The sequence below is a fragment of the Eleutherodactylus coqui genome, chromosome 10 (assembly GCF_035609145.1).
Source record: "Eleutherodactylus coqui strain aEleCoq1 chromosome 10, aEleCoq1.hap1, whole genome shotgun sequence".
NCBI classification, from domain to species: Eukaryota; Metazoa; Chordata; class Amphibia; order Anura; family Eleutherodactylidae; genus Eleutherodactylus; species Eleutherodactylus coqui.
In genome coordinates, this window is record NC_089846.1 from 43,061,660 (window position 1) to 43,083,550 (window position 21,891).

The 21,891-nt window shown below is 44.3% G+C and overlaps 1 protein-coding gene across 7 annotated transcripts in view; it reads right to left on the reverse strand.

Moving 5' to 3' along the window:
- Positions 1-8,385: 8,385 nt before the first annotated feature.
- The window catches only part of GDPD2 (glycerophosphodiester phosphodiesterase domain containing 2), a 64,756-nt gene continuing 51,250 nt past the window's right edge, over positions 8,386-21,891 (reverse strand). For all 7 annotated transcript variants that reach the window (XM_066580918.1, XM_066580916.1, XM_066580912.1 and 4 more), the window contains 3 exons: positions 20,729-20,811; positions 14,437-14,465; positions 8,386-9,994 (listed from right to left, as the gene is read on the reverse strand). In XM_066580918.1, coding sequence (XP_066437015.1) covers positions 9,948-9,994; positions 14,437-14,465; positions 20,729-20,811 — 159 coding nt within the window. In that variant the 3' untranslated portion in view covers positions 8,386-9,947. The remainder of the gene's footprint in view (positions 9,995-14,436; positions 14,466-20,728; positions 20,812-21,891) is intronic.

The window sequence follows — 21,891 nt, forward strand, 5'->3', positions numbered from 1 at the left end:
AAAAGTGGTAAAAAAAAAAAAAACAACAACAAAAACCATACTCACCTCCTTTCAGCTGCCGGGGCACAGCCGCTTCTTCTCCCCGCTCGGCAATGCAGTTCTTTCAGCAGGCGGGGATTTTATCCCCGCTTGCTGAAAGAGCTGCTTGTTATTGGCTGAGGCCGGCAATTCATTCGGCAAGAGCTGCCTGTGATTGTAATTGGCTGGGGTGCTCAGCCAATCAGCTTTTTCAGCAGGCGGGGATTTTAAATCCCCGGCTGCTGATAGATCAGTACCACAGAGCCGGGGACAGCGCAGTGTCCCCGTTCTGTAGTACTGCTGATAGTGGAGGCTGCAGAAGACAAGCTGGGTGTCCCCGCTTGTCTTCTGCATACAGATGTTCCCCGCTCTAGTGCCTAGCTGTTATACAGCCGAGCGCTGTGAGCGGAGTATGCAGAAGACAAGCGGGGTGTCCCCGCTTGTCTTCTGCATACAGATGTTTGCTGAGCCTATCAGCAGTACTAAATCCCCGTCTGCTGAAAGATCTGCATTGCTGAGACGGGGACAGCGCGGAGAAAACGCGGCTGTGCCCCGGCAGCTGAAGGGAGGTGAGTATGTATTTTTTTTTTTTTACCAGTTTTCTTTGTTTTTGAGGGAACGGCTTATATTTAAAGCCCTTCCCTGAAAAACAATTACAGGGTGCCAGCAGCTGGATTGCCTACCGCAGCTGTCATGTGTGACAGCTGTGGTAGGGAATCCTTTATTCCCCGCAAGGATTTAGAATTCCTCTGCTGAATCTGTCACAGATGTGGCAGGTGCAGCAGGGAATTATTTTTCCTCACAGGGATGAAGGAAACATCTGCCGCATGTTTTTCATCCCCGGCGGGACACAGCAGCGGCGGAGGGTAAAACATGTGGGGAGGAGAGGGTGACATTTTTTCGAGCACCCAAGCAGCCCGTGGTACTCGTCTTGAGTAACGAGAATCTCAAGTAGGCTAATGCTCGAACGAGCTTCAAGCTCAGACGAGCATGCTCGCTCATCTCTACAACTTACCACACAGCAAAAAATGTGATGAATGATTTTAATAAATCTGGATGTGAACTGCTTCCATGGCCGGACAATAGCCTAGACATGTACACATTAGAGAATGTTTGGTGCACCCCTTTAAACAAAGTTAATGCATAAGGGCCTGTAACCAAAGTTTAACTATTTAAGAGATGACAAAGTCTGGTTCCATGGTCCCGGAATAAAGGACAGGATTGTAAAATCCATTAGAGTAATACAATACAGGGTGAAAGCACTACTAAAAGCCAAAGTGGGGCACACAAAGCATTAAAATGTCATTTGATGTTGCTTGTATACAGCATTTTGCTAAATAAAACTTTTTTTTCTTCTTATAATTCAATTCCAACTAAATGTTAATAAAATTACAGCAAAAAATGTACTTGTGTTATTAGTTTGGCCAATACTGTAATTCTCAGTCTTCCCTGAGCTGATTGGTGTATACTAGCTGCTACAATGGCTCCACACATTACACATAGCAAAGCAGGATATAATAATAATAATCTTTATTTGTATAGCGCCAACTTATTCCGCAGCGCCTATTATTTCTCTCACCCTCATAAGCAAGGGTCCTTTTACATGGGCCAATTCCCAGACTGATGAACGAGTGTGGATTGACAAAGCATGTTGATTGGTGTCTGTTTAGATTTCCTTTACACAGGCTGAAAATTGCTAGTATCGGGATGAACAATGGTTACTACTGTACAATGTTTCATCCCCATGGAGCAGTCATTGGTCAGCTGTCTCCTCAATCATATGAAGAGATGTAGATTGGACCAGCAAGTATTTATGCTTGCCAAAAAGCCACAATGAGCAACTACCTGATGATTGCCAATGGTCATTCCCCGATAATCAAGTCATGTAAATGGGCCTTAACAGAATCATGGAGGATGTTATACTATAGTACTGAGCAATGTAGATGTGATTACAGCAGCTGTGAGATAGTAAACTTTTACTATTACCTGCAGCAGTGTCTGTAGGTGTCTCTATCCTTCTGCCTCTCTCCAGGAGCTCCCCCTTCATAGACTTCTATGGGCAGCATTAGACACCAGCAGTAACATTTAATCAGTCTTGGTGTCTATTTACTATTGATGCAGTTCACATGACAACAAGCAGTGGTCAGCAAATTAAAAAGAAATTTAGGGAGATATGACATGGGCGTGCGCAGCTGAATTAAAGCATGTGGGTTTGTTTTGTGGACCTTTTGGTAGGGAAACAAAATTGCAGTATGCTCCATTTTGCTGCCGTCCTGGCACGGAGGCTTCAGTTGAAGTCAATGGAAGCCTTCCAATCCGCGGCCCATCCGCAGTTGAATTGCGGACAGGCCGCGGATTCCGCGGGAAATCAGATTTTAAAAAATCGTGCCAGCCGGTCCTTCCGCACACATCCGCAGTGAAGATCCAAAACAGGTAAGCATTGTTCTCGGCTGCCGGCGGGGTCGGATTTCGCTGCGGCCTCCCGCATGTGGAATCTGACCTGCCCGTGGACATGAGGCCTTAGTAGTCAGCACTGATATTTCAGCCCAAGAATGTCATTTTAAGTACAAGTTTGTTGAAAACGAAAAAGTTAGTTACCATTTAACTATGGATGACCTATCCGTAAGATAGTTGCAATTTGAAAAAAACCCGGCACTCATCAATATTGCAGAAGTGTTTTTATTTTATGTATGCAATCCACAAAAAATTATTTGATACTTCATTCAATTCAAGACCTTCATCAGGTATCTGTCAAAGTATAAAAAAGGGGAAAAAAAGATCATACACAAAGTCCAACATAGCAAAGAAAGAAGAACTAATAGGCTATCCAGTACCTCATAAATAGTCAAAAAGTACATATATTAGTGCTATAATCTAAAACGTAGATATGTCCCACAGATACTAAATATATGCTAGAAAGCCGGCATGATACTGTTAACTGCACCAGTAAATTTGCTACTGCTGCAATGTGTAGACTTCTGAGAATTTATGGGCAATGCAGACACGTGGTACGCCAAGCGGAGACTGCCCTCCGTCTGACTGCGGTCTCATCACCTGAAAAAACACAAGGAGAGCTCCATAATGCAGAGGGGCTTCTATTTCTGGATAGGGAAAAAATTAAAATTTGGTACCTTCACGTTTGTTGGTAAATAAACAATACACTTACTTGAGTCGGGATGGGGGAAATATGGAAACCAATATTACCCCCTAAATCCAGGTTACTATAATATAGCAATGATCTAGTGAGGAATTCCACCAACCAAGAAGTCGGCTATAAACCACAGGATTGATAACTCCAAGACAAAACAGACAATACGTGCAGCACCAGAAGAACAAGGCAACGCATTTCGGTTCAGGGCTTGCACTTTCGAGCCGTAACAACCTGAAAAACAATGACATGGATCATGACATAAGGCAAAACATTTTACAAGGGTGGTTAATGGTTTAGTAGGGAAGACCTGGAGGGAATCTTTTTTCAAGAGAATGTATAATGCAATCTATGGTTTTACCCTACCGGCCACAAGTGCCTTCCCAGAACGTATTGCCCATTGCCCAAAGTGTAAAACCCCAGCAACAGACCTTGCACATGGGCTATGGTTCTGTAATCACTTACAAAAGTTTTTGGGACTCCAGAGGAACACCCAGACTCTGACATACCATTATGCTCCTGCAGAAGCTTTGGCATCCCAAAATACAAACATACCCCCATTTATACACATAGTGCTATATATAGCAAAAAGGGCACTTCTATTACACTGGATAAAAGATACAACCCCGGTAATGGGGGAATGATTACACATCTCAAAGGTTTGATGGGATTTGATCGCATAGAGGCAAAAAGACAAAGGAGGAGGAGCGAAAAAATTCTTCAGGAAATGGAAACCTTTCTTGATCTCCCACTTCACGGATTCAGATATAGCAAATATTGTGACGCCTTTCCAATACACGGCGTGGTATCTCAGGAAGGACTTGAGGGGGTCCCTGGGCAGGTTAAGACTCCCTACAATGGGCAATAGAGAAAGTAGTGGCAATGAGTAAAGAGTTAGGGTCTCCTGAAGGGATATCCTTTTCCTCTCCTTTCACTTTTTTCTTCCTTTCCCTCTATTACTTACATTTTCCAACTTTTGCACAAAAGATGAAGGAGGTTTCGTTCTGGTTAAGGAAGCTACAAGCATAAAGAAATTGTTCTTTTGTTTTCATAACTACCATATGACTATCGGTCCTGCGAGACTTGAATTCACATATGTTAGCAAAATACTGGCCCTGCCAGGCTTTCACCGAACTTCTAGTATCTCATTCAAATTTTGATATGCTGACAAAAAACTGTGAAGTAATAAAAAGAGGTTTTAAAAAAAAAATCTATGACATTACCCAAAAGCATGCGACACTCTAAAAGTTAGGGTAATAATGTAGAACACGTAATAAACTTGATTTGATGCATTTTAAAGCCTTGGCAGCATTCTTGCAATTCTCCCTCCCCCCGTTCTTCACTAGAATAAGGTTGTACTCCAACCAGTTCCCGCCTTTCTACCCAAAGTGGTATCGGCTTTCCATCTGAATAAGAACATTGTCTTGCTTTATTTCTGCCCATCTCCGTTCCACCCTTGAGAATGGCGTCTCCACAAGCTTGTCGTCGGCAGGGCACCGCAAATATATCTTACTCAGACATCCACATTTTGATCCCTCTTTTAGGTTTCAGGGAGTCATTGGCATGGCTTGGTGGCCTCCAAGTCCACCATTGCCCTCTGAATCAGATCCACTATTGGACAGGCCTACCATTTTAAGGGCTGGGACATGCCCTTTCAAGTTACAGCTCATTCCACGCAAACGGTTTGCACCTCATGGGCAATATACCCTAAGGCTTCTGCTTTGCAGGTATGTGAGGCTGTTACCTGGTCCTCTCTGCATATCTTCACAGGGTTCACACATTCAAATCCTGCTTTAATAGAATTTGGCAGGTGGCAGTACTGATTTGTTCTCCTACCCATGGGGACTGTTTTAGAACATCCCACGGTCTTGCTGGGTTGCCCAATGCAGCTGACAAGAAAATAAGATTTGTTACTTACCGTAAAATCCCTTACTCGTCTCGTTCACTGGGGGAGACCGCACCCGCCCATGTTTTGGTTTTCTTGTGTAGGGAGCATACATGGTTGCTGTTTTTGTCCATCTCCTCTAATTCTCATGCACTTAAACTTGTTATACATTCCCTTTTTTTTTAGTTCTATGGCTCCATGCCTCCTCTACTGCTAACATACAAACTGCTTTCACTTAGTGCCTACTGGAGGTATAGTTGGTAGGAAGAGCTACCCTAAAACTTATTTGCTTAGGGTTTGCCCCCTAGTGGCAGCAGTTATAACCAATGTTCTGCTGTGTCCCCTAATGAACAAGTTGAGTGAGTTTTTACAGTAAGTAGCAAATCTTATTATTCCACCTTTTTTTGTCAGTAGGGCATTTTTAATGAGCAGGTGTAAAGACTGCAGCTTAGATTAGTTGTTCAGTCGTTTCAGTCACACATGCACTGACCACTGTGTTGTCTTTGAATGGGAGGAATATACATTTTCAGGCAAGTACAAAATTCATCCATTTTTGTGTGTATCAGTTTTTCCTTTGAATGTGATTAGTTAGGCCCCATTTCAGGCGGCAGTATTTGGTCAGTATCTTATATGGGTATTTGGAAGCTAAAATCAGGAGTGGAACCTACAGAGAATATTATAGTAAAAAGATTCGCATCTCTTCTGTATTTTGGCCACATTCCTGCTTTTGACTTACAAATACTGATGCAAAATATTGAGCAAATACCGCCATCTGAATGGGACCTCAAGGCTGCATGCACACGGGCATATTTGCATAGCGGAATCCAGAGTGGGCATCCGCCAATGGGTTCTGCAGCACATACCTTCCATAGCATGCTATGGAACAGTGCTTTTTCCAGCACACGAGTGGAATCAATTGAAATTTTCCACTTGCAGAGGAAAAACATTGCAGCATGCCCTATTTTAGTACAGTGTTCGCACGGACGGCATCCACTGAAGCCAATGGACGTCGTCCAGCCCGCCTGCAATTAACGTTGCGGACAGGTCGCGGATTCTGCGTAATCGCCTAGCAACGGTGCGGGAAAATCTGTACTGCGCATTTCCAACAGCGAGCCATCCGGACCATACGCAGCATAGATGATGAAGACGGCTGACAGGTACGCAGGGTCACCAGCCGGACACAGGGTCAGATTCGGCTGCGGGATCCTGCATCCTGAACCAGACCCGGTCGTGTGCAGCCGAAATCCACAAAATAAAAAAAATTTATATTTATATAAAAACGGCACAAAACATTCAGGATAGAACTGTGAAATAAGCTTCATTCAAAAATCACTAGTAGTTTATTAAAAATGAACAGACTGTTCCAAAACAAAAAAACACATCACTTCTGTAATTCATTATCATCTTTGGACAAGATTTTTCTACAGCAGCAGTCCGATATTTTGTAATAACGTGAATTGGATTTCTTTAAATCCCTCACGACTAGAGATGAGCGAACGCACTCGTTTAGGGCGATTTCGCATTCGAGCACCGCTTTTTTCGAGTAACTGACTACTTGGGCGAAAAGATTCGGGGGGCGGCATGGTGGAGCGAGGGGTAGCAGTGGGGAGCTCTCTCTCTTCCCCCCCACTCCCCTCTGCAACCCCCCGGCGCCCCCCGAATGTTTTTGCCCGAGTAGTCAGTTACTCGGAAAAAGTGGTGCTCGAGTGCGAAATCGCCCTAAACGAGTACGTTCGCTCATCTCTACAGGCATACTTCTGTTTAAACCGCAGCATGTCCTCTGAGGCTATGCCATTTATAGGGAGGGAAAAAAAACAAAACAATGACAGTTACTATATACAATACAATTCCGGGATCCAAAGAAACAGCTTCAGGGTACATTCACACGTCGCTGATTTGCTGAGGATTTTGTAGCAGATTTTGCCCTTGCATTTGAATTTAAGGGGTGAAATCTGCTGCAGATCTGCATTAAAAGTCTTTCCTTTATACTTTTTCTCCTTTTAGGCATCCACTCCTAGCTTTGGCTATTGAAACCGTAATGCAAACTACACATATGTATCATTGTAATGTGCTTTGCTGCCCCACTTTTTTTTCATGTAGGCCATAGCTACACATTGACTTCTGACCACAACCAGGGTCGCCATGTAGCGCTATGACCGCGCACTCACATTGAGGTTAATGGAGTCATAGTGCCAATCCTAGTTTGCCTTGACCATGGATTGCAGAAATTTTAACCTTAGTGGATTTTTTGCAACCTGCGACCCTGCAGAAGTGTCAAGCTGCAACTCACAATGTGACCTCATTGACCTCAATGTTAGTGTAAGGTCACAAAGCTACACAGCAATCTTTGATTGCGCAATTCCTGCTCTATGCTTTTTCATAATCCGGAACCAGTGGACTTTGTGGGTATTATTGTATCTTGACGCCACCAGGAAGCCCTGGTGGTGTCAAGATTGATGGGGGGGGGCGCCCCCTGTACGTGATTGGCTGCACAGCGGACGTCCTGGCAGCCCAGTAACCTACTGCTGCAGCTGCAAGTCCTTCTAATGCATGGCGGGCTGCAGCTACGGTCTTCACGGCCTATGCTCCAGGCGAGGATTGGGCCAGGCGAAAAAAACCCTTCCCTGTCAGCGGACCAGAGGGCGGCACCCCGCTCTGTGTTGAAGCGCAAAGCGTGGTAGGCATGAGTGAGGATAGAGTGCAGTGAAGCGCCCCCCCCTCTAACTTATCTGTAACATTCCGTTCAACAGCAGCGAGGACACGGCGGCGGTCCTCCCGTAAGTGACAAACGCCGTCCACACACACAGTACCACAGATGCAGGGAGCCGCCAGCGTCGCGCTACACTCCTTTACATGCGTCCCCCCGCACACTGCATGAGGAGAGCAGGGAGGCTACAGCAGCGGCCAGCTGTCAGTTACAGGCTGAGGGCGCATAGAGCAGCAGGGGGAGGACAGCTGGGAGCCTACAGCGGCGGGGGAATGAGAGTTACAGCCTGCAGACGCATACAGCTGCAGGGGGAGCACAGCTGGGAGGCCACAGCAGCGGGGCCGGGGGACAGGCGTTTCTCTGCAGAGGGCTGCTCAGTCACATATCACATACTATGCCTCACATTTCAGCCGTTTACCACCTTCCAGGACCTTCAGCTCTTGACCCAATCAGGAGCTAGGGCCGTGGGAGGGGCGTTCCTCCTGTCAAACCCGTAGCTTCCGGTGGCGTCAAGATACAATAATACCCACTTTGTGTATAACACAACTGTTGTGTAACAGTCTATTTACAAGCATAACTTATTGTTATAGAAGTCTAGCACACATATACACACACACACACACGAGAAAAAGATTGCAGATTTATTAATACGGGTGCAGTGTGTATCACATTCATTATCAGGGTACATGCCCAGTTAGCAAATTTTCCTTAACCATAAAACAATGTCAAGCTGAACCAGGAATTGTTTTGTCACTTTTCTACTTTTAAAAATAGTGGAAAATGCTACTGAATGAGTCATGCCCAGCGCAACTCAAAGCTGTGCTTATTTGCAACATATTCATATGTGCACAAAAATAGTAGCACCGGGGCGTCATAAATATGGCATTTGTCCAGACAAAACACATTTAATTGCCCATTGTTTTGCTCCTTTCCTCTGCATTTTCTGTCAGTATGCCACAGAATTAGTAAAAAAAAGTCAGACATTGACTTATAGGGATGCTATAGGGGGTGGACAAAAATATGGAAACACCATCCGAAATGCATGTCCAAAATAGAGTGAAAAACACTCTTGCGCTCCAGAGAAGTTATTGATATCCTCAATGTTTAATAAACCCATCCATGGGGAATGAAACAAACAGACTGACACTGACAAAAATGAAATGCAATGCGTTTGTGCCTAAAGCGCCCTTATCATGGAGCGCAAGAGAGTTTTTTCACTCCATTTTGGACATCCAGTTTTAACCCCTTCACCTGTGAGTGTTGGGGAACACTCCCTGCTGCCGCCCTGGACCGCCGGTAAGGAGGACCTGGGATAACAAGTTTTTAATATCTACGAGCCCACTTGGACTTCAGGTGCCAAGCGGTGAGTCCCCCTAGGCACAAAGGGGCCACCGCTCGGTGCCAGGTGAGTCATCATTTAAGGAATTTCCTTTGTGCCCATTAACATCCATTTGGCGCTTTTCCACATCCATTGATTCATTCATACGAAATGCATGGGATTTTAATAATTAGCACTGAGTTGCCCTTTTGATCCTTGCTTGGCTGACAGCTTTCCCACCAAATTTGAGTTTACTGCACCTCTTGCCCTGCTCTGGGTGGTTTTGGGAGCCAGCTGCTAACAGCAGCTGAGTGGCTCAAGCCCCTGATCAATGGAACCTTGTTGCTCAGACAGATGTTCACTTCTTCATGACAGCATTTGTGGCATATTACTTCCACTTAAAATTGGTCTTTACATGTCTAATTGAAATAGGATTTGTAATCCCATGTAATTTAAGGCATGCATTTCGTACGGCGTTTCCATATTTTTGTCCACCCCCTGTACCTTCTTATACGTAGTACTACAAAGGCATTTTACCATCTTCCATTTTCATACAGAATTATTCACCAACACCAATAAGTTATGTACTGAGCAACAAACACAAAAGAAAAATGCCAGACAGACAGATTTCACAGTTAAAAATACTTTACAACCCAAGTAATCCAAAACAGACCAAGAACTTTGCAAAGAACTTCTGTATGCAGCAGTCTTAAGTGCTTCCTACGATTTAGTAGTTAAGATTTGTCCAGAGATTAGACAGCGCAGGTATCTGGAAGTGGTCCAGTTTAGTCTACTCATGCTCCAGCCGTCCGTCTGAAATGATGTAGAAGCCAATAAATTGTATTGGCAATGAAGGAGGCGTCCAGTGTGGTTACGCAACCAAATTCTCAATCATCATCAGTAATACAGCTTCAGACTCTACAAAGCAAAAAAGTACATGATGTCAAACTCTGCACAAGTTGTTCAAACCCAATCAACTCATACAATGGGTACAACCAGATATCAATATGTGTCTAACAAACAGATTGAGGCCTCATACTTAATAGTGTGTGTGTTGCTCTTAAAAAGGGATTTTCCCGATGTCACACTTCTCCAGGGGTTGTTTGTGGTATTTAAAAGGGAACTTGTCAGGGCTGGAAAACAGAAGCTCCTGTGCTCCAAACAGTAGCTCTCCCTGCTGAGCTATCCACCCTTATGGACAGCTCCCCTCCTGAACCTTAGCCTAGTCCTTGCTCCTGTTATTTTCAGTTCCTGACTTCCTACTTGGCTCCGCCCTACTCCCTTGATTGGACACTATATATAAACCTGGCCTCCCACTTCCTCCCCGCGAGTTTGAGCTCCCAACCTCTAATCAAGCTCCTCTTCTTGCTCCTCCATCTACTAATAGCTGCTCAGTGTACTGACCTCTGGCTTCCCCCAACTCCGCCTGCTTCTTTTGTACTGCGAACCGATACTACCCGTGGACCGACCTCTAGCTTCTACTGACTACGCTACCCGCCTGCTCCTCTTGTACTGTGAACAGATACTACCCGTGTACCAACCTCTGGCTTCCACTGACTATACTACCTACTTGCTCCTCTCGCACTACAACCGATATTACCCTTGTACTGACCTATGGCTTTTCCTGATCATGCTACCGATCAGCACCGCTTACAACAAAGAGACTCCAATCCTGAACCGGATCGTTACAGAGCTAATCACCTCCTTACAGCACCGTAAATGAGGTTATGACGCTGTTAGGGAAAGTGACAGAGTTGGGCGAAGGATTTTTTTTATACTCACCTGCCCCTTTGTTCCAGCGCTGTTCCCTCCTAAAGATCTTATGGCGCATCGGAAATCCGACTCTCTTTGTATTGCCGTGCACACACACTCCCATACAACCATCGTCAATCTGAAGAGTCAGATTTCTGTTCATTGCACAATCTTCGGGGGGGGGGGACAGCATTGGAACCAGGGACCGGTTGAGTATAAAAAAAATTCCATCACCTGGCTCCCTGTCACCAAAACTTACTTTATGGTGCTGTAGAGAGGCAACCAGTTCCCTTTAAGCTCTAATAGCTAGGATAGATGTAAGTGGAAATATTCTGGGTATACCGTGGACCATGACTATATAAATTGTTCCACACAGATTTAACACAACGTTCATATTTCCCTAGTAAACTTCTGAGCTCCAGGCACTAAGGCCCAATGTCCACTTGCACGCACGGATACCACTGCTGAATCCCGCAACGGAATCCCTACATGCTTGCGGACATTGGAAGGAAAATAGGTTTTCTTACCATTCCTGCTCCCTCTTGTCTGTGCTGGCCGGATGTTCTTTTTTCAGCACGGCGGATGCGTCCTGATGTGCCGGACGCATGCGCAGTGCTTTTTCTTTTTTAATCTCCTGCTCTCCTGTGGCATCCGCGCACAGCCAAAATGGCAGCTGTGGCTGTGCCGCGGATATGACGGCTTCCATTGACTTCAATTGATGCCGTCCCGCGGAATCTGCGGCCAAAATGGAGCATGCTGCGATTATCTCCCGCAGCGTGCAACGCTGCACACCGGGAGAAAATTGCATCCACATGCTTTTAAATAGTTTGCGGATGCTAATGCATCCCTATGAGCGGCTTTGATTTGTGGATCTCTCGCGTGGGTTCCGTAAATCAAAGACACAAGTGGACATTCAGCCTAGGAAGGATGAGCACCCTGATGATGTGCAGGGGGATGCACAGAGTCCGGAGCCCTCCAAGTAAGTGAAGCACTCACCTACCTGCCCCTTGACTGTACAGAATGCAAAGAGGTCAAAAGGGAAAGGGTTGTGGAGGCGTGATAAAAACTTAAAATCAACATTAAAAATATATAGCAAAACATAGTGTATATGGTGTTTTTCCATAGGTGAAGGGGTGCGACACATGTTTGTATGCTTAAAGTTGATTTGTAAAGCACTGCGACATATGATGGCAATATTTAAATAATACTAATTATTGATTTTGTATTTTGGTTGTGGATTGTACTTGTCATGGTGGGTGTGTAGATGGCCTTGGGAGAGATAGTTAAAGGGGATGTGGGACCTGAGCGTGTATGTCCACTCTGGCTCAAAAGCTGGGATGGGATAGGACAGCAACCTGTACCATAGCAAGTTAATCATTAGGGCTGTCTATTAGTACTGATTGAATTATGCTAATAAAACCCACCTCGTCCTTTCCCGCAATTAATATGGTATTGGGTGTTATTGTGGAGGGATGGGCATTTGTTTTTGGGACCATAGGAGCTATAAGAATCGTGTCTGCAACCATCATAATTTACCCTTTCCAATCCAGTGTCTGACCTCGTCTGACATTCAGATTTCCCTGCAAAGCTCTGACATCGGGCAAGGTTCAAAACCCATCTATAACACTATGCAGGAGAGCTCTCCGATGTCGGAGGACGTTTTGTATATGTATGTTACAGTATGCAGGACAGCTCTCCGATGGAGCATAATATACTGTAACCTACATATGGAGAACAGCCTCTGACATCAAAGCGCTGTCCTGCATACTGTAACATACATACAGAACAGCCTCCGACATCGGAGAGCTGTTCTGCATAGTGTTAGAAACATGTACTATACACACTGTATGCAGTTATAGGATGGCTTTGTATGGCACTATATTACAGAGATAGAGAAATTGATAGATGTTATATGAATATATGTATATTTACAGGATTATTAAAAAGAATCTTCCTGATGTGAAACTCTCAGAGCTAATTTTTAATTTGCAAAAAATTGCTAATAAAATCATCATGACGTCATTTTTATGTCTCTTGAGTAATTTCAAGGAATCCACATATTTGCTTTCCTAGTCACGGTGGCAGAAAGAGGCCTTCTAGAATTATGCAATATCACTGAAAAGAACTAAAGTTATTTTCAGTGATATTGCATAATTTGCTTTTCCATCCAAAATATATAAGAGCTGGATGGTGTGCGGTGGCAGGGAAATGGGATTGGAAAGGGTTAATTTTAAATGTAAAGTCTATTTAATTTTCTGATGTTTGGAACCATGATACTTTGTAGCAACCGATTTCAGTCTTCTGGTCTGCACACATTTTCTACTCCATGCCCGTGATTATGTTAACCCTTTCCAATCCAATTCATATTCTGGTTTTCCTTGGGGGCTTACTCTTTCTGCCATTATACAACGGCGCTATCTGCTGGCTAAAGCCAGTACTGCATGAGGTGACACATTAGATAGGCTCTGACAGCAGAGAGGCTGGCAATATACAGTAAGAGAACCCCTGACGGACTTCTTTCAACTTCGGAGCTATTCAGCCTTAAATCATAATGTCTTTAGAGGTCAGACAGTGGATTGGAAAGGGTTAAAGGGTTTTTTTTTAACTTAAAATATTTTTATGGCCTTGGAACTGTGTAAAATAAAGAAATAAGCAATGCTGGACAGGAAGCCGCTGAAGGAAGAGAGTAATGCTTATTTCTTTATTTTACATGGTTCCACAGTCTTAGGGTATGTTTACACGGCAGAATTTACCATGGAAAAATCCCACCTCTAAAATTTGTGTCAAAAATCTGTGTTTTTCTGACACAGATTTTCACACAGATGTGCATGCAGAATTTGCCCCATCAATGGGCGAAATCTGCAAATGGAAATCTGATGCGGATAATCACCTTTCCATGCGTTTCTGCATCAAGAAATGTAAATAAGCAAGATGGAACAATACCTCTGCAGCACCATCTATTGGATGACAGCATTCCTGCAAATCAATGTACGACTTTTTAAGAAGTCTGCAAAACAATGATTGGAAATAGGAAACCAAGCCAGAAATCCATGCACAGACAGCTGTTTCGGGGTGTTTGCCCCTCATCAGTGTGCAGTAGGTTTCTGGCTTGGCTGGTGAGAGGCTGAGCCGACACCCCTCTTGACCCATCTGCATCAAGAAGTGACGTTATTTCCTGATTCAGAAACATGATTTTCCGTGTATGAATTCCGCATGTGGATCTGCGTGGAAATCAAAAAGATGCGGATTTTGGTGATAATTTTTCCACCGTGTGAACATGCCCTTAGAATTCTTTTTCCTCAAGTCAGAAAACCCATTTATAAAAGGAGGAGATTACCGCTCGGAGCTCCATTTTGAATTGGTATTTATTTTTTTTCGATTGACTTTTATGGTTGTTTGCTCATGAGATCATTCACTATGACAAAGCCTGATTGCAGAAGATGTCATTATACGAGAAGCCAAGTAGATTACGTCGGGTACAATATAGTTTGCACATATTTTCCCATTATGTCTTTCAGCAAAAGTGAAAGAACACCTAGTTGTGCAAAAGCAAGAATTGTGTTGTTTGTATCATGCAAGTCATAATGCCATAGAATATTATATCATACCTTCTTCTTCCCTTGTTCTGGAGCATGCTCTGAAAGAAAAAAAATATTTAGAAAAGAAACCAATGGATCCCCATGCATTAAGTACTATGGGAACACCTAGAAGGGTTTCCTAGTACCCAAGAAACAACAAGTTAAAGGCCCATTCTTTCTGACACATCAAATGAAAGCTAAGTTCTGTTTACGAGTTCAATATGTAAGTTAACAGGCCCTATAGTGGCATCTATCGCATCATAACTGTGTAAAGGGAATTTGGAGCTCAATAGAGGAAACCACAGTTCCAACATCTATGAAGTTGGGCCTATTAAGGTTAACCGCTTAAGGATGCAACTCTTGTGCCTTAAAAGGGGTGTTCCCATCTTTTCACGGCTGAGATAGAAAAACCAGCGCAATATCCTGACCACCTATCGAAAAAAGGAGAGGGCTTCAGCCAAGTGCTGCTTCCGTAGTTCTCATTGACGCGTGCTACACAGTTTCCGTAACTCCCATTCATTTCATTGAGAGCTACAGAAACAGAACTCAGATGAAGTCCTCTGCTTTTTTCTGTAGGCTCCGGCTGGGTGGCCAGTAATCATAGCTTCAGTTTCTCATCACAGTTCTGAAAAGCAGATAGGTACACCCCTTTAAGGACATAGCAAATTTTTTGTCTGTTTCTTCATCGTCTCATTCCAAAGTTTATTTATAAGTCAATGTATACATATGGGGCCTTTTTTTTTCTTCAAAGCGGGATGAGTTGTACTTTTCAATCCCACCATTTTGGTAGCTTTTAATTAATTATTCTGGTAGCAAAAGCGGGATAAAAGAAAAAAAAAACAAACGAATTTTTCTCAATTTTAAAATTTGGATGGAAGAGCCAGGAGCAGGAACTGAGCCCCCGCCCCCCACTAAGTGCCCCCCCCCCCGCCGCTTAGCTCCACCCCAGTTCCTCCCCTCCCATTTCAAATTGTGGCGAGGGGCGGGAGCTCAGTTCCTGCTCCTGGCTCTTCCATCCCCCCCCCCCCCCTTCAGACAAGGACATCGTATATCGGCTCAGCGTGAAAACGCAGCCGATATACGGTCATCTGAATAAGCCCTTAAAGTGAGCTTCAGTCTCAAAACCATTTGCAAACTGCAATATGGATCCTATCTATGGTGAAGGGACGCCACAGATAAGATCCAGATTGCAGAATTTCCTGTCTAACTCCTAATAACATTTGTTAAAATAAAAAAAAAAAATTATCACAGTGCTCACTAACAGATAAAAATTTGACGAGAGAAAAAAAAAACCCAAATAGCTGGTGGATATCTGGGCAGTGTGACATTGTTTCCACTATCTAATAGTTCCAAAACAGAAGCAAGGAGCAGAAGTGTTTTAGTTATCTGAAACCAATCAAAATGTTTAGGCTTTTTTCAATATGGCATCATTGTAGCGTCTGCTACCACATGCGGATAAAGTTATAAACACATGGGGACTGTTAACAGCACAAAACCCAACAAACAGATAGTGGAAAACGAGAAACTAAAGTAAACGGGAAATCTCCCTATAGGACTGTAAAAGGTGAAATAACCCCTGCCTTAATAATGAGTGGATCGCCCTGATAAGGACGCACTCCTGCCGGAATCTGGGGTACTCGCTCACCCTGACCTGGCGATACCAAAAACCGTATCCCAATGCACATGATCTACCATAAAACAAAACATAGAAGTTATCTTAAATGCTTGTAGAAAACCCAGGAAGCAAAAGCAGCGTATGAGTGACAGCACACCGCTATGCTCTCCAGCAAGTCCAGAAGGAGACTGAGTAGAACAATTGATTAACACAGCTCTAAGTGTGAGGATGGATTAAGAACCACTTAACCAGCAACCTAGACAAAACCCATTCCATCAGTAATCCAGAACACAAGTGCACAGAGAACTCAGACCCCTAGCAAAGTAGCTCACACTGACCTAACAACAATTTTGCAGTGTATTCAGTGCTGAAATCTGTACAATTTTATCATTCTGTTGGATGTAATGGAAGTCTGGACTGTAATCTCTGAAACGCACTACCAAACGTTATACGGGGAATCCCTGACACACTAAACTTCAGGCGTGCTCTAAAAACGCACCTCTTCAGGGAGTCATACTGTATCCCCTCAACCAAAGGCCTCTGTTCTCTGCATAACAACATGCTCCCTGTCCCACCGATTGAAATCTCTGCGAGCCGAAATCAACCGGCACCTGCAGTCATACCGATTCCGCCACTATACGGCCTGACCATTGTCTGTGTATAGCATCCCACACTCCCCACCTCACCATACCGTGCACATCTCCAGCCCTTTACCTTCTGTATCACCCCACCATTTGTAGTATGTAAGCTCGTTGGAGCAGGACCCTTACTGTTTCCATCAATTGATTACTACATGTAACCGTGGTTTTGTTTTTATTTGCGTAATTTATTTATGTAAGCGCTGCGGAATATGTTGGCGCTATATAAATAAAGATGATTATTTTTAAGTCTGCACCGTAGTTCATACAATGCAGATTTTAAAGTCTTTGTCGCACAAGAAAATAATTGACATGTGAAATTTTCTTTACGCAGAATCCCTGTTAGAAGGCCGCACAAGGATCTTCCCCCATTGACGGAAGCAGAACACACACTAAACTATGGATTAATGCAGCAGATTAAGTGTCAGCCCCACATCAAAAAATCCGTTGCGGATCTGATACTGACTGTTATGTGAACAAGACCTTAGGCTTTACTTGTAGCATGTTCGTCTCTCTGGGATGCATTAGTATTTCATCAGTATTCGGAAATAATACCAATAAATTCAAATTGGCAAAAACTAACCACATTTTTTGCCCAACGGAAAATTTAAACCAATGGATCCAAATACTGAATACTATACTGATGCATCCATATTCACCCTTTATATACTTCAATGGGCGACTTACATTTGTAAAACCGATGAAACTAGCGCATGCTGCGCTTTTCAAATGCCTATGTATTTTATACACTCATAAGAAAGGATTTTCATTAGTTCTGTATTACTTATTGCAAAATACAGACATGAAATATGCTTGTCTGAAAGGGGCCTTAGGCTTATCCTACCCCCCAAAAAAGCCAACATTTTTACAATGTTACATGTGTTCGTAAGGCCTCTTTCACACAGGCAACAGCATTATGGATGCGAGAAAATGCAATGGCTATGATTGGTTCATCGAGCGGCGGGTGATTGGCTGAGCCGCTGAGCTAGAAAACCAATCAGAGCCGCTGAACTAGAGAACCAATCAGAGCCAGCGCTACCCGGAGGCGGGATTTTTGACCCCCCTCACCTGGAAACGCTGGCTGAAGACTACAGACAAGTGTGCTGGAGCTTCGGGAGGAGAAGTGTGCTGGAGCGGACAGCGCCCGTTAGGTAGTGAGTGCTTATTTTAGGGACAAATAGTTGGACTTCCTACAGTAAAAGTTGCACCACACGAAAACTACATTTTCATGTGATGCAACAGAAAAGAAAACTCCATAGGGAAACATGGGCTACAAAACATTGCATATCGCGGCTGTAAAGAGCAGGCCGGGATTTTTTCTTCTCGCAATGTTGCAGCCTACAAAACATCACTAATATGAAGGAACCCATTGGAAAGCGTGGGCTTCACATACATGCGATTTGTAGCACTGTCGCATCGCAAGAAAATCGTGTGATTTTGTTGCCCGTGTGAAAGCGGCCTTATACGTGTTTTTGGTTGGCATTTTTTTTAAATTTACACATTAACATGCATTTTTTTCTAGTAGCTCTTTTGTCCTATGTAGAACCTATGTAAAGATACCAGAAACAAACAAACAAAAAAAAAAAAAACACAAAAAAAACTGACAGCCTGCTGCAATTGCAAAAGAAGAACACTGACCCAGAAAAGTGTAACAAGTGAAAAAACAGCCACAAAAACCCCGCGCTGTTGGTGTAGCGTTTAATAATTCCCCGCTGACTTTCAGATAAAACATCTGGCCGCTGTGCTTTTCGCCAAAACCAACATAAGAAAAACACCACTAATATAATTAATTATAGTGTGTGATTTCTTGAGCAGTAAGTAAAACCCGGAGCCAGAAATACTTCTTCAAGCTTCACATATGAGGGTGGCAAGCACCGACCCATCTACAAGGAGAATATCCGTCATGCAGCAACACAATGTTTAAAGAAAATGTAACAAAAGTTAGATATAAGGCCACGCTTATCCACAGCACTTTTTAGGCCCAATGTCCACGTGCACGTACGGATTGCCCTGCTGAATCCCGCAGCAGAATTTGTCCGTGCCCGCGGGCATAAAAAAGGTTTCTAACTAGAGATGAGCGAACGTACTCGGTAAGGGCGATTTCGCAATCGAGCACCGCGATTTTCGAGTACTTCACTACTCGGGTGAAAAGTACTCGGGTGCGCTGTGGGAGTGGGGGGGGGGGGGGAGGGAGAGAGAGAGGGCTCCCCGCTGTTCCTCGCTGCTACCCCCCACTCCCCTCTGCAACCCCCCGCCCCACAGCGCACCCGAGTACTTTTCACCCGAGTAGTGAAGTACTTGAAAATCGCGGTGCTCGATTGCGAAATCGCCCTTACCGAGTACATTCGCTCATCTCTATTTCTAACCTCACCGAATCCAGTCAGGGACTTCTCTGTCGCGCCCGAACGTTCTTTCTTCAGCCCGGCGAATGCCCTGTGTTTTTTTTTTTTTTGTATATCCTGCTTTCCCACGAATCCGCGGCATGTCCACAGTGTCAGCTGTGGCTGTGCCACTGATCGGACGGCTTCCATTGACTTCAATGGAAACTGTCCCTGCGAGATCCGCAGGAAAATGGAGCATGCTGCGATTTCTTCCCACGCGTGCGATCCTCACGCCGGGGGAAAAAAATGAAACCACATCCACGTGCTTTTAGCTGCTTTGCGGACGCTGATGCATCCCTATGTCCGGTTTGATTTGAGGATCTTCCGCAAATCAAATCCGCCTGTGGACATTGGGCCTTACAGCGTTTACCGCAGCGTTTCAAACACCTCTGTTAGGCTGGGGTCACACGGACTTTCCACCTGCTTTATATACCAGGATAGCCAGCAAAATGGCCGAGATTTGCAAAAATCTCGTTCACATGCTGCGTTGTGGCCAAGCCGTGTTGAAATTGACATGCATATGGAATTTAAAGCCGCAGCATGTCAATTCTTTCCCCGTTTCTGTGTGGCTTCTCTCCTCTCTATGGGAAGAGACGGCTGTAGCGTAGTGCAGGCGGCGAAGCCGCTCCAAAATCCGTGAAGAAAGGCCGCAGGTTTTGAAGCTGATTTCTCCAGCGGAAAGCTCGCTGTATTTCCGTGCGGTCATTCTGCAAGATTTCGGTCCTGTGTGATCCCAGCCTAAAACTTGTACAGTGCCTCCATTGATTTCAATGAGGCTTCACAAAATACCGTTCTAACGCCATGATTTTGGAGCGCAGTCTGCTATATTTTCTTGCATTTAAGCACTTCATCGCCCGTTACAATGATGGAGTGCGGTAAAAAATGCTGTTGAATGCTGTACAATGCATTTGAAAACGTTGGCGAAATGCGGAGCTATACAGACTGTGTGTGTGAGAGCGACCGTAGACTGCTTTCACACCTGTGTTAGGGCTCGTTTCAGGGTTTCCATCTCAGTTTTTGGAGGAGAGAAACTAAAGGGAAAAAAAACACCATTTTTTTTTCTCCCATTGGGAGTTTCAAAAAAACAAACAAACAAAAAAAAACAGACATGCTTCCATTTGCTTCCACTCAGTCAGGTTTCCGTTTCTTTGGACAGAAAAATAGCGCAGTCTGCAGCATTAGCTTTCCAAACAAAAAAAAAAAAAAAAAACTAAGCGTGGAAGCCTTGCGTTTTTTTGTTTTTTTAAACCTTATTGAAATCAATGGTAAGGAAAAAAAAAAAAGTTTTTTATTTTTCATTTTTCTCCCCAGTTTCTCTCCTCCAAAAAAAGAGCAGAGAGACAGAAACCCTGAACGGATCTCTAACTCAGGTGTGGAAGCAGCTTAAGGCCGCTTTCACATCTATGTTGGGGGTTTTGCTTCTTTACTCTTCTAGAAGCAGGAAAGGGGGATCCCCTGGCCGAATGAATCCGTCTTATGACAGAACCGAACAGCACTGAACGGACCCGTTGACTATAATGGGGTCCATTTGGTTTCCACTCAACTGTTTGGCATTTTGTGGCGGATTCTGATTGGTATTTTGTGCCGGATCCGCTACGGAACCTCCAAACTGAGGATCCAGCGCAGATGTGAAAGCAGCCTAACACACCCAATTATATATCTCATCACATTCCTTCCACCCTACTTACCTCTGCACGAAAAATGCCCAAATTATGTGAACAAGAGCCAGAACATCTGCTACTATCCAGATGATTAAATAGCTGTCAGGATCCTATAAAGGAAGGTAAAGATGCAAGTTGTTCTAGAGTGATAGAGTTTAAACAGTCAACAAAACGGGATCACAAACACTTCCTAACATGTTTAGGATACCGACTAGAGATGAGCGAACGTACTCGGATAAGCACTACTCGCTCGAGTAATTGGCTTTATCCGAGTATCGCTGTGCTCGGGTCTAAAGATTCGGGTGCCAGCACGGAGCGGGGAGCTGCAGGGGAGAGCGGGGAGGAACGGACGGAAGATCTTTCTCTCCTTCTCTCCCGCCCGCTCTCCCCTGCTCCCCGCTGCGACTCACCTGTCAGCCGCAGCGGCACCCGAATCATTAGACCCGAGCACAGCGATACTCGGATAAAGCCAATTACTCGAGCGAGTAGTGCTTATCCGAGTACGCTCGCTCATCTCTAATACCGACACCTGCAGCAGAGTTTACCGCACAGCAAAAGACATACGTGGTTACAGCAAAGTGCTGCGGCCCGACAATGCAAGCTCTGCTTGGACAAGTGATGCATTGCAGAACCAAGATAGGACCTTTTTACGGTACAACAAAGTGTCAAGAAAATGTTTCCGTCTTTACAATTCACCCCACTTAGAAATTCTTTAATGTTTTTCAATACCTTACATGGTATATGACACCATTACACAATGTAGCTGGTCCCACTAAGAACAAGCCCTTATATGGCTCTGTCAACAGAATAGTAAAAAAAAAAAAAAAAGTTATAGCGCTTGGAACATAGGAGTGAGAAAATCAGAACGAAACCCCAAAAGTGGCTGGTCTTTAAAGGGTTAATTAGTGCTCCCTCTATGTGAGCGCCGGTCGCAACGGAAAAGTGTGCAGCCAAGCCACTCCAAAACCTGCGGCTAAGTGACGCAGGTTTTGAAGCAGCGGTTTCCCGGCGAAAATCTTGCGGTCTTTTGCTGCGGCCAAACCGCTAGATTTCCACCGGGAATACGCTGTGTGGGAACCCAGCCTTATGGTGCCGTTAGGAGACGTGACATGGAGTTGGGTGAGGTATTTAATTTATACTTACCAGATCCAGCGCCATCATCCTCTGAAAAAGACGAGTGGCAAGAAATC